This window comes from Vanacampus margaritifer, chromosome 2, assembly GCF_051991255.1.
Source record: "Vanacampus margaritifer isolate UIUO_Vmar chromosome 2, RoL_Vmar_1.0, whole genome shotgun sequence".
In the NCBI taxonomy this organism is placed as follows: Eukaryota; Metazoa; Chordata; class Actinopteri; order Syngnathiformes; family Syngnathidae; genus Vanacampus; species Vanacampus margaritifer.
In genome coordinates, this window is record NC_135433.1 from 44,019,011 (window position 1) to 44,031,703 (window position 12,693).

The 12,693-nt window shown below is 37.8% G+C and overlaps 1 protein-coding gene across 1 annotated transcript; it reads right to left on the minus strand.

Annotated features, from left to right (window-relative positions):
• Window positions 1-1,697: 1,697 nt before the first annotated feature.
• Window positions 1,698-12,386, minus strand: aqp4 (aquaporin 4). Its single transcript, XM_077557773.1, has 5 exons — window positions 12,310-12,386; window positions 7,866-8,274; window positions 7,636-7,800; window positions 5,286-5,366; window positions 1,698-1,978 (listed from the first exon to the last, which is right to left on the minus strand). Exons 1-5 carry the CDS (start codon window positions 12,384-12,386, stop codon window positions 1,754-1,756), a joined length of 957 nt encoding a protein of 318 aa, XP_077413899.1. The 3' UTR covers window positions 1,698-1,753.
• Window positions 12,387-12,693: the final 307 nt, after the last annotated feature.

The window sequence follows — 12,693 nt, forward strand, 5'->3', positions numbered from 1 at the left end:
GATGGTGTACTGAAACTAGTAAACCGGTGCGTGAAATTGATTACAACTATAGGAAGTACATTTCAGTGTATATATAAAAACAAAAAATCATTTACAAATAGTGCGTTTCCCATGAGAGCATACACCTATGCACTGAAAATAGAGAGCAGTCATCAACTTACTGGACATTTGTTGTATCATAATACGGTTAACCAGTACATGCACTTTTGAGTAAATGTGACACTAATCCCAAAATAACAAGGCCACATTTTCTTCCTCGCTCGTTCACCGTTGCCAATGATGAACCTACATAACTGATGGACCTTATGCTAGGCTCAGACCGAACACAAAATGTCACGTCGTCCCCGCGTTGTCTCGCATGATTTTGTTTGTGACAGAAAAAAAACTTGGTTGTGTTGGCTTCTAAATTCTGTGACAGAAAAAAAACTTGGTTGTGTTTGCTTCTAAATTCTATCTTGGTTGAATGTTCAACAGCTGTAAACAATACAATCCACTCTCCTGATACACCAACTTCCTCGCTCCCCATTTCCCAAGCCTGCTCCTTTTCGGCTCGGCCCTGACCGGCAAGAGAAGCTGGCTGTGTTGAGTACCTCCCGATCCCACAGACATTGTCCCGCATTGTTTTTATTTCAACAGACTGCATCTGTTTTTGTTTTGTTTTTTGTTTTGTTTTAGTCTTTAGTTGTCTGTTGTCTGCATGTGATGGAGCAGGTACATTCTCAACACTGATTGGCTGTCTATGCGCAAATTTTCTCCTCTAGACCTTCGAATTAGGTCTGAACGAGTCCTCTGGTAATTCGAGTACCTCCGTTCGAGGCGTTTTTATCTGCATTGGTTACCGGTTTACGTGCACGCCCACCAAAATAAAATTATGTGGATTAATGCCTTGAAAAACATTTATTTTCAAGTTGTTCCCACATAACAGCTGACTTGACTCATCTTTCACTATTCGGGTTAATTTGCTTTCACTGTCACTTAATTACACTGACATTGTATTGCATGGCGCCTGTTGCTAGCATAGCTAGCAGCGCTCAAATGCCCCACATAGACTGGTGATTGCCACTGAATTACTGCAAAGGCAGTTTAATAGTTATAAATGCATACATTGATGCTGACAGCCGGACGCAGTTGTTGGTCCTTCTGATCACTTTTTTAGAAAACCAGGCGTAGTCAAATGTGCTGTTTTAGCCGGCAAAATCGCTACTGCTGTTCCGACGTCTCATTGGCCAAAATCTAAGGGAAAGGAATTGTTTAAAATCTCACTAATGTTTCTAGTGATGAAAACAAAGTGCAATGAGTTTACATTTAAGTAAAAAAATTATTTTAAACTGAAAACCAGTTGGTCGTTGTGTTTTGTCTTTCGTATTAACATTTTTCTTTAACCAAGGGAAAAATAAAAATCTAAATATTTTCAGTAGATATCCAAATTCCAAAATATTCAACAGCTGCGGCCCTACTCCAAATGAAACACCCAGCAAACTGCATTGACTATATACGGAAACGCGCCGCTAGTTTGCGTTCGGTCTGACTGCAGCATTACACACTCGCTTGGACTGCAGAGTCATTCTGCAGCTCGCAAAGCTATATGGCAACATATAATCTAAATTGTTCAGTGCACAAAGCCTCTTGGACCAAAAACGCATTCAAGGATGAATTATTTGAAGGCAATGAGATGTAGGGTGGGGGACTCGAGATGAAAGCCAAAAAACGTTCTGTCTTATAGATTGCTCTCCATTTCCAGCGCATCTGCTCGTCATACGGTGGACAGCACGTCTCTCGTTGGCGGCGGGTCTTTTCTCTCGGTCCTCCTCTTCTTCTTGAGCGGCTGCATGGAGCCACCTTCCATGTCCTTGTAGGTGCCTGTTTGGTTTTTGGGAATCACCTGGCCTGGACTTGGCTTGCCGCTGTCCGGACAGAAAATGAATTCATACACGAGTGCGGCGATGACGCCACCCAGCATGGGCCCCACCCAGTAGACCTAGAGTGGGGTACAAATATACCTGTTTTTAACATCTTAACCAATTTCTTGTGGAAGACCCTACACATGAGAAAATGAATCAATGTATGTTAAATGGGCTTGTGTGTGGTGTACTCGAGATAATCAATAAAGCACACCACACACCGAAGAGGTTTGTTGTAGTTCCAACCCTGACCTGTCGGACGCAGCGTGGTGCCACAGGGCATCCAGACTACCAGAAAGTACAAATACAGAAAGAAAGAGTAGAAGCATAAGAGGAAAAAAGCTGGGTTAACTTTTTTTATCTGGTATGTCAACGTAACAACGTTTTTCCCCCAAAAAAACAAACCATTGAGGCCTTCACGGAACCACAATACAACTATTCATACAAGGAGTAAATAACACGCAGGTGCACTTTGTTAACTAATTAGGTGACGAATTGTATTTAGGGGTATCAGAGAAAAGTTTTACGCTTGTACGTTGGTAAATCTTCACAGCCTTCGAAGAGGGCGCTGACCTGACCGCTGAGTGGTCAATAGTGTTATTTTATCCACCATTTTTAAATTTAGTCTCAGTTTTAGTCTAATTTCAATCACGCTAGTTATTCAACCTCATCCCGTTTTTAATTAGTCCATTTTTAGTTGACTATAAATCTAGCTTGTTACGTTAGTTTTTAATCAAAGTTAGTCAACCTCATCCTGTTTTTAATTAGTCCATTTTTAGTCGACTGTAAATCTAGCTGGTTAGTCTTTATTTTAGTCCAAGAAAACATTTTAGTCAACAAAAACTGTCAACATTTTAGTCTACTTTAAGTCAGGACAATCATTTAACCCCCGTATTTTTTCTCTCCATAAGATTATGTTGAACATTTCGGATCTAAAACTATATCACATAAACATTTCTCTTTTTTTTTGATGAAAAACACCTTGACACACAATTACAGTGGCTACTATGGCTCCATGATATGAGCACGTAAGTTAGCTAGCATTAGTTAGCGGTCGGTTTAACATTATTGCTGGAATGTTATAGCCGTCGGATTAATGTTACGTTAATATAACTTTTTTTTTTGTTCAACCTTTCACCGTGAAACCACCTCCTGTCTGTGCCCATGTGTTGCACTCGCTAGCTAGCTAGCTGCAGATTTGAAAGGGGGTGTGTCACATGACAGATTAGCAGAGACAAGATTTTACAAAATCATATCATTTTCGGCTCGTTTTTGTTCATGAACCATGTCCATAGATTTTAATCCACTTTTTATTAAGTGAAGTACATTTTTGTCTAGTCTTTATTAGTCGCCGAAAATACTGATTTAGTCCTAGTTTTAATGAAGGTTTTAGTCTAGTCTAGTTTTAGTCCGGTGAAAAATTTGTGTTGACAAAAGTATTTTTGCTCAGTTTTTGTTGACGAAATTAACACTAGTGGTCACTACTGTCCGCTTCAGAATTATGTGCTACTTGTTGTGTTGGTCAATCACAAAAAATCTCAACAATCAAGTTTGTGATTGTAAGGTCACAAGATGTACTGCACTCGAGCATATAGATCAGGGGTGCTCAAGTTCGGTGTTCGAGAGCCCCTATCCAGCCTGTTTTCCATGTTTCTCTCCATTAACACACCTGATTCATAATCAGGATCGTTATCAGGCTTCTGCAAAGCTTGCTGATTAGCTGATCATTAGATTCAGCTGTGCTGCAGGAGGGAAACATGGAAAACAGGCTGGATGGGGGCTCTTGAGGACCGAATTTGAGCACCCCTGATATAGATGGTAGACGCATGACGTCAAGTGCCACACGTGTGCTGTTTATGGGTGCACGGAATGTCGGAATGTGAATTAACAAAGGTGTATCTGTAGAGAATTTCAAGGATAAGTTGAAAAGATTTACAAAGTCTACCAAAGTGTGTTCTGACCGTCGTTTTGATTAAAGTGTTATTGTGAGATAGTTAAAATGCATTTCAACAAAATGCGATGGTGATATATGTGCCCCGCTCGCCGTGGCTCTGGCTAAAAATAGATCTGAGTGGTCAAAAGTTTTGATTTTCAAATTTCTCCAAATACCCTCTGTAACTCATTTGCTCCCAAAAACGTATAAATACATTCTATTTTAAATGTTTTAAATGTCCCAAAGACGTTTTTTTTTTTTTAATGCTCGAGCATACATGCAGCCGCTGAACTGCAGAGAACGGGTGAAGCAATGATAGTAATTACAAAAACAGCCAGCAGGTGGCAGCAGAGTATAAGAGATCAACCGGGGCCATGATGCAAACAAGCTGATTTCTACACAGTTCTATACAGATTTGTGAATAATGATGAAACTTAGCTATATTCTAATGCTAATTGCTGCAGAATGGAAACATAGAAATATACTTTTTTTTTCCTGATGAAATAAGAGACTCTAATCTTTCTTTTGGTATGTTTTTATAGCAATAGAACACAATATTCTGTGGGCCTTGCGAAATCTGTCAAAATTCAGTAAAACAGCCGGGAGTGGAGGGGATTGCTTCAGTGAAAATGGCTGGAAGTGAATGAGTGAAAGTCTCTATTATCCTTTCCCAGCAGCTCAAAAGTTGAATTTGTATTAAAAAGCTTACGAAAATAAGAAGTGATGAGTCAGCAATGTTGTTGTTGTAGCATGCTAATGTGTGTAGCTAGCGCCGCCGGGGAACGAGCTAACTTGGTATAAAAAATAACTTGGCATTCTTCACCTCTAATTCACAAATAAAAAATGCACATAGCAACCAATAAAAGTTGAAAGTACAGAAGACGCAAGAGTGTCCGTGTTTTGGGATACGTGAATGTCGCCACGTAGTCCGGTCCGGGCAGGTACACCGGCAAATGTTTCTAATCCTATCAATGCCATTAATCAAACTTTTTAACAAGTACCGCTGCAAGGAGTGTTGATCTAAACCTTCCGCATACGTCTTTTTTTTTACACAAGTAACGTGGGATGCCATTTATCAATAAGAAAATAACATTCGGCGTAAACACAACGGGAATGAAAATGAATGAAAAGTCGCCACACCATATGAAGCAGACGTCATCCCGTCACGTCAATGAATACCATCAATAGCCCACAATAGACAAAGGTAAAGAATGGTCTAGCGAGTTTTGTCAACAGCTGGAGTTAATAAATGGTACTTCATTTATATCGTGCTTTTCCACCCTACAAGTCCCTCAAAGGGCTTACTGATGACGCAGCATCAGGAGCAATTCTATGAAACTGAATGGAAGACAAAACTTGGAGAACCATTTTCACTAAGAGCAACCAAGCAAATTAAAATCCCAAGTACAAGAGAATGCTACAAACTCTACGACATCATCAAGATCTCTTACCCAGTGACCCGCAAATTTATTGTAGATCACTGCCGGGCCGAAAGTACGAGCCGGGTTCATGCTGGCGCCTGAGAACGGAATCTGTAAGACATATAAGGCATTAATTAATGCACCCAATAATGCTGAAACTCAGAGGTGAAAATTCACTCAAGCAATTCAGTGGACGTCTATTTCTCTGCGCTCCCGTTTTTAATCTACAAGGTTTAGGCAAGCTCCCATGCGGTGATAACTACAACTAAAGATGTGCACATAAATGTGAATCAGCATACCGAAGTACAGTGTCACACACTGGAGTGTTTTGGGTTGTAGTAGAGTATGGTTTGTTTTCCAAAAGTGACTCCAGACATGAAGTCTGTAACTTCTTTCCTCTGATTGGCTAATTTATTTTTGAACCCAATTGCCAGACATAGCATACATAGAATGGCAGATAAGTATTACCGTAATGACCAGGCATAATGGTCTAAGAAAATGGAGAATCCGGACAATTTTAACAAGGTCTTTAAAAAAAATTATAAATGATCAAAAATAACTGATTAGCTCTATAACGCCAAACGTATCATAAAAAATTAGAGCTCAGATTAATCAGATCTCCTAGAATTTTGATTAATCACGATTAATCGCTTCATAAAAAGGCTTTTTATCAACATCTTTTTGCCCGCCAAATTTAAAGAGCACATGTTATGACATGTTATGAGGACGTCTTCCAAAAAAAAATATCCACTGCACACGCTCATCCTCCTCTTTTTCTAATCAGTCAATTACTTGAATAATTTAAAATGACAAAAAAGACCCCAATAGTTTGACATGAACAAATATTCTAAATGTCACACGCAAACATTTATTAAATGCTTTACTTTAATACACGTAGTTATGTTTATTGCTCAAACACAACTTGTGCTAAAGTATCAACTGCGGTCAAAATAGTGTGATTAATCTGCATGAATACATGATTAATGTGATAATTTTTTTGTAATTAATTAGTTAACGCTTTAACTTTGACAGCACTATATTAAATACAAGACATTTTGAGTCCTCTTTTTCGTGATTATAATCATTTATTTCTCCATTAAAACCCTGATGTATATGATCTGGCACATGCATTGCACGGATAATCCCTTAGAGGGCAGTATCATCCATCTGATGGCTTTTCCAACAACCTTGCAAGATCGCACCAATTGAGAAAGGAGAGACACCTATACTTATTAATTTAATAGTGGGAAATGTTTTTTTCTGATTTTTGGAAATACTAATATGTCTGATACGTCTGTTTATTTTTATATAGTTATAAATGTACGAATTTAAAGCATTGTGACAGGATGCATCAAATATGACGACAAATCAAAAGTCATATGTGGAAGTTGATTTAAAAAAGTTGATAAAAAAATAAATACTCTATTTACAAAGAATCAGAATTTTTCTCATTTATTTTATAGTTATATTTCAGGCCTTACAGGGTTAATTTCACAATCGAGTAGTTGTCCATTAACTCATTAACTGCCATTGACGGCTGTAGACATCAAAAATGAATTTGAACTACTGCTATTAGTTTCGCAATTTTTTCCCACTTTTGTTAACAAGAGTATGAAAACCTAGAAAAAAAATGTACATTTAGAAAATTATATAAAAATGTTGATTAATCATGAGTTAACTATTGAAGTCGTGCGATTAATTACAATTTAAAAAAAATTATTGTCTGACGCCCCTAATTTTTTAATAATATTTTTTTTCTTTTTTTTTTAATTAGGGGCATCAGGCGATTACATTTTTTAAAATTGTAATTAACTTCACTAGTTAACTCAAGAGTAATCCCGAATCTGTTCTAAATGTACAATACATTTTTTTTCTAGGTTTTCATACTAAAAATGTGAAACTAAAAGAAATAGTTCAAATGAATTTTTGACCTCTATAGCCGTCAATGGCAGTGAATGAGTTAATCGATTAATTGTAACACCTCTAGTGTCTTTAGAATCGGATGTATTCCTTTTATGTTGCCTGGCATCGTCGTCATTAAAAGTAAAGCCAGGGTTTTTGTTGTAATGGTAAATAAATGGGCCTTCAATTTGTTTAGCGCTTTTCCACCTACAAGGGACTCAAAGTACTTCACACTTTACACAGTAAAGTTTACATTGTGGGGAATATTTGACACAGTATTTGGCAACCCCGGCTTGCTCTCACGGTAAACGGCCAGCCAGGTACGAGACTCCCGCTGGACGCAGGGATAGTCAAAAAGCCTTGATTCAAACCAGGCATATTGTATATAAACAGACGAGACTACGTAATGATGTTGAATTGAAACTGAGCGCATGCTTCCTTCATGGAAGTGAACAACTATTGGCTAATAAATACACACCCCGATCAAGTGACCAATCATTACAGACAGGCCGATGGCCAAGGAAGCAGATCCACCGAGGTCCGTCCGTTTGGAGTCGCATGTGGCAAAAATGGTGAAGACCAGCTGAAATGTTAAGAGCAGCTCCACGAGTAGGGCGAGTGCCTCACCGACATTTTCATCTATCTGAGCAAACACAAAGATTGTCGAGGAAAGAAAAATACAGCACATGTTAAATCCAGAGTCCTCACCATGCTGACGCCCACACCATTCTCCCTGAGTTTGGCGGGTGTGACGGCAAGCACGATCCCAGAACCTGCGATTGCGCCCACTAACTGGGCCATGAAGTAGAACAGCCCCTTTATTGGGGTCACTTTCTTGGTCACGAACATTGCCGCCGTGACAGCCGGGTTGATGTGTGCGCCGCTGATGTGGCCAAAGCATTGCACCAAGGTGGCAATGGTTAAGCCGAAGCTTATTGAAATGAAGAGCTTGGTGTCTGGTACGTGTACCACTCCCGTAGGTGGTTTCTTAGACGAGTTCCAGTCGATGGCGGAGCCCGTACAGATAAACACGAATAATAGCATGGCCAGGAATTCTGCAGCTACGGCCCTCCAGAAATCCTTGCTCTTCATATTTTCGACTCCCAGCATTGTGCTCCTGTGGTGAACAGAATGAAGAATTAATTAATTGAAAAGTGTATAAAGTGCTCTTTCCACGAGTGAAAATCTTTACTTTGTCCTCATTGGTGTCTTCTTTTTTTTAAATTCATATTTCAAATTCTTGCTTCCAGGAGAACCAGTGTGGCTCACCTTAAAAACCGAGCTCAGTTCCCAGCAGTCATAATTAACTCGTTCACTGCCATTGACGGCTATAGACGTCAAAAATTAATTTGAACTATTTCTATTCGTTTTAACATTTTTCCCACTTTTGTTAACAAGAGTATGAAAACCTAGATTTTTTTTATTGTACATTTAGAACAGATATAAAATTCGTGATTAATCGTGAGTTAACTATTGAAGTCATGCAATTAATTACAATTAACGCGATTTTTTTTAAAAAAAGAGAAAAGATTAATAAAAATTAGGGGCGTCAGGGGATTAATTTTTTTTATTGCAATTAAACGCATGACTTCACTAGTTAACTCACGATTAATCACAAATTGTATATCTGTTCTAAATGTACAATAAAAAAAATCTAGGTTTTCATACTCTTGTTAACAAAAGTGGCACATTTTTTAAAGTAATAGAAATAGTTCAAATGAATTTTTGACGTCTATAGCCGTCAATGGCAGTGAATGAGTTAAAGCCTACATGGCATAGGCCTACCAGTAAAGAGGGGAAAAGGGAGCTTGACTGTCCATTGTAGCGTTTGTGGGCATTGGTATCCAAATTAAGAGGCAATGTTATGAAGCTCATTTCACTGACAAACTTTCTAAGTCACCAAAATTGCTAATTCATGTTGCTGTATGTATATTTTGGACCCAGCAGATGTGGTCACTTTTTCTCTTAACCAATAAAGTCATAAAAGAACCAAAAAAACATTTTTGCTGACATTTCAAAAATGCCTGTACATTGCTGGTAAATCTTTGCGCCATTCATCTATTTGCATATTTTGCTGGCGTCTGGCTGAAACTCCGATGACACAATTTCCGAAATTTCATATATTTTTTGGGGCAAATCAATACTAAGGATGTTTGATAGCACTTTTTTTCCAGGCTGAAACCAGTACGAGAACTTTTTGAGTAGTCATCGATTCTAAGTACCAATACCACCAGTACTTTTGAGTCATAAAATTTCCCCCCAAAAACAATGACTGGTCCTTTTAAAGAAAGACCTCTTAGATTAGGACTCTAATGATTAGATAGGTGGCTTGAGCTAGGCCGTTGTGTCGCTGTTATTCATCCTTGCTTGGCGCCTTTCTATCATTCTTACATGGGCAAGGCTGAGCCGTCCGCCCATGTGGGGAGTCGGCCTAGACAGTATAAGAGTAGCGACTATTTTGGAATAGAGCAGTTCCTCTTCCACAGCTGTGTACGCGATCTTTCTGGCATCCAGTAATAGTTCAACAGAGAACATCATGCAGTCTTCTGGTCATTACTGTTAGCATAATATCGTGAACATTAAGTTACAAGAACCAGTGGAGGTTCCCACCAGACCTATATATCCTAACATAGTACTTTTCCTTAACATTGCAGAAAATGAACTCATTGACTGCCATTGACGGCTATAGAGGTCAAAAATTCATTTGAACTATTTTTATTAGTTTCACATTTTGTGTGACAACCTAGGATTGTTTTATTGCACATTTAGAACGGATATAAAATTTGTGATTAATCGTGAGTTAACTATTGAAGTCATGCGATTAATTACAATTCAAAAATGTAATCGTCTGACGCCCCTAATTTTTAATAGTCTTTCCTTTTCTTTTTTAATTATTAATTATTAATTTTTTAAAATTGTAATTAATCACATGCCGATTAAAAAAAATAATCAACTGATGATCCTAATTTTTAATAATCGTTTCTCTTTTTAAAAAAAAAATCGCATTAATTGTAATTAATTGCATGACTTCAATAGTTAACTCAAGATTAATCACAAATTTTATATCTGTTCTAAATGAACGATACATTTTTCCTAGGTTTTCATACTCTTGTTAACAAAAGTGGAAAACAAATATGAAACTAATAGAAATAGTTCAAATTAATTTTTGACGTCTATAGCCGTCAACGGCAGGGAATGAGTTAATGAGAGTTTTCAGTTCTTCCAATTTTTAGTTCCTGTTGATAAAAATGACCACAAGACGGTGACCAATACTGTCACAAGTACCGTTAGCTTCAAATAAAGTCTGGTATTGGCCCGATACCGATACCTGGTATCGGTACTCTCCTTTCCCTAATCAATACTCATGTTCAGTTAACCCATTTGTGTGCTACCTTTACAACTTAATGACAAAACTAAAGTGTTAAAAAATGGCTAGCTCTATTTCTCGATGGAATGTTACTGGTTGAACGATGCTTTTTTGTACGATTTTTAAAATGCTGTGTTTGCATTTATCACTATTGTCCAGTTTTTAATTAAACTCACTTTTAGTTTAACTAACTCCCTCTGGAAGGGTACAAGGGACAAGCACGGCGGATACAACTCAACTGTCGTTTATTGCACACACACACACATCAACACGCTCACACACTGCCTCACATACTTGTTCACATTTAACCGGAGTAGCAGTATTTGTGCCCGCCGTTAGCGTTAGCGTGATTAGTAGTAGCACTAGTAGTAGTTAGCATTAGTAGTAGGTCGTAAACCGTTGAGGCGTCCCGGTCCTGACATTCAACAACAAGACCCCGCACACACAGGTGCAAACCATTCATTCATGATTCTCCTTACTCCCTATAATAATAGTACATCATGGGCATTAGGTAATTGGCTCGACTAAAAGATATGTACACAAATAAGAAAATTTAAATATATGTGTAAACACAAAATTATGCACTACAAGAATTCATCTGTTACTTACTGTAAGTAAATTAAATTGGCACATAATTTGTAAACAAAACAAAATGTAGTTCACATTACAGACAGTTCTACAATAATAATTTGTAAATATTCAATTTGTGAGTTGTTGAATGTGGGTTTGTGGATCAGCCGGCGCGCAAATTTTATTTTTGAGACAAATGTCACCGTTTTCAAGACAGGTTTGAAACATTCACGTGTGAAAACTAAAGGCACGGCCCTACTTTGTCCACTAGGAGGCAGTGTTGCTGTCTCAGTTGAACGGGAACGTATCATCTCCCGTTAGGTAAAAAAATTGGGGATTGGAAAATCTTTATCTGATCTTCTTTTCAAAACAAAATACTGTACGACCGTAGTTTTTTTCCCTTTGTGCTTGCTTTGCCTTAAAGCCAGAAGACGGTCTTCTTATGCTGCTTCTACTACTTCTTCTACAGTGCAGTGGCAGCCCAAGAGGTCTTTCAGAGACATCCGTTAATCTGGCCTTCACTGAAATTGCTCAAATTCTGCACGATTATACTTTACAACTTTAGATACATTAAAATATGGATGCAACTGATGAAGGAAACAATTTTACCATGAAAAGGTTAAATGAAAAGCAGTTATGGCCAATATTTTGTTTTTTTGCGTTAAGGCATGTTGAAGTAGGAAATATTTTTAAATCCAGGTTAAAAATGATATTTCTCCATTTCTTTGACTAAGCAAGGTCTTTTAATACAGCATTTTTTAAATCAATTTCACCATACAGTAATGGTATTTTAGTAATTTCAGAAAGCTACTTCTATTTATGTCCTTTGCTTTGAAATGTCTCTAAATATTTTGTTTGTAAATGTGTTTAAATGGTGTCAATATCGCTTTTGAATGTGTTTTGTTATTCTGTTTGTACAGTAAACGCTTTTAGTTGTTGCACTTTTTGGCTGTGTATAGTACATTGTGCCTTATAAAGTTTCCTTGCCTTGAAAGCACTCGGGGGAGATTATACATAAAATGAATTTTGTGTCATCAGAGCAATATACACAGGTATATTGGAATCAATGCTGAATCATAACATACGATAGAAAACATCAATAATTTTTCAAAACATCAATATATTTTCATACAGGAAGTGTAAAGGTTGTTTTCAGTTAAATATTGATAAATATGATTTAAATAAATCAGTAACATACAGTGGTGCAGTACTTACACTGAAGAAGGAGGCTGTGTGGACCTGATAGCTGATTGTGAACCGCCAATGGTACCCTGGGATTGCACGCCTGGCATCACCTCTCAGGAGTTATAATGCCTGCACAAGTTGGGAGGAGTCAGGGCTTTTTTACAGTAACACTGTGACTGACTACAAGTTGAGTCAAAGAGGCTCATTGGCATGTCAAGAGGTTTGTGTGCTGTCCAGCTTTTACTTGAAAGAGTGTAGTGTAGTTTCTCCTGGTGACAAACTCTGCAAGTGTTTGGGTGGAACACAACTTTTGCAAAATACTTCAATTATGATATAGTAGTGGTGCGTGGGCTCCCTCTATTGACAAGCAAAAGAATCACTGTGTGCAGTTAAATTTAACGTTCACAATATAAC

Bases quoted from the DNA above. Each gene is read 5' to 3' on its own strand.
- aqp4 (XM_077557773.1), bottom strand. From the start codon at position 12,386: ATGCCAGGCGTGCAATCCCAGGGTACCATTGGCGGTTCACAATCAGCT. The intron at 8,275-12,309 runs GTAAGTACTGCA...TGTTCACCACAG, and splicing joins ACACAGCCTCCTTCTTCAGT to GAGCACAATGCTGGGAGTCG. The intron at 5,367-7,635 runs GTGTGTATTTAT...TATGTCTTACAG, and splicing joins TGATTGGTCACTTGATCGGG to ATTCCGTTCTCAGGCGCCAG.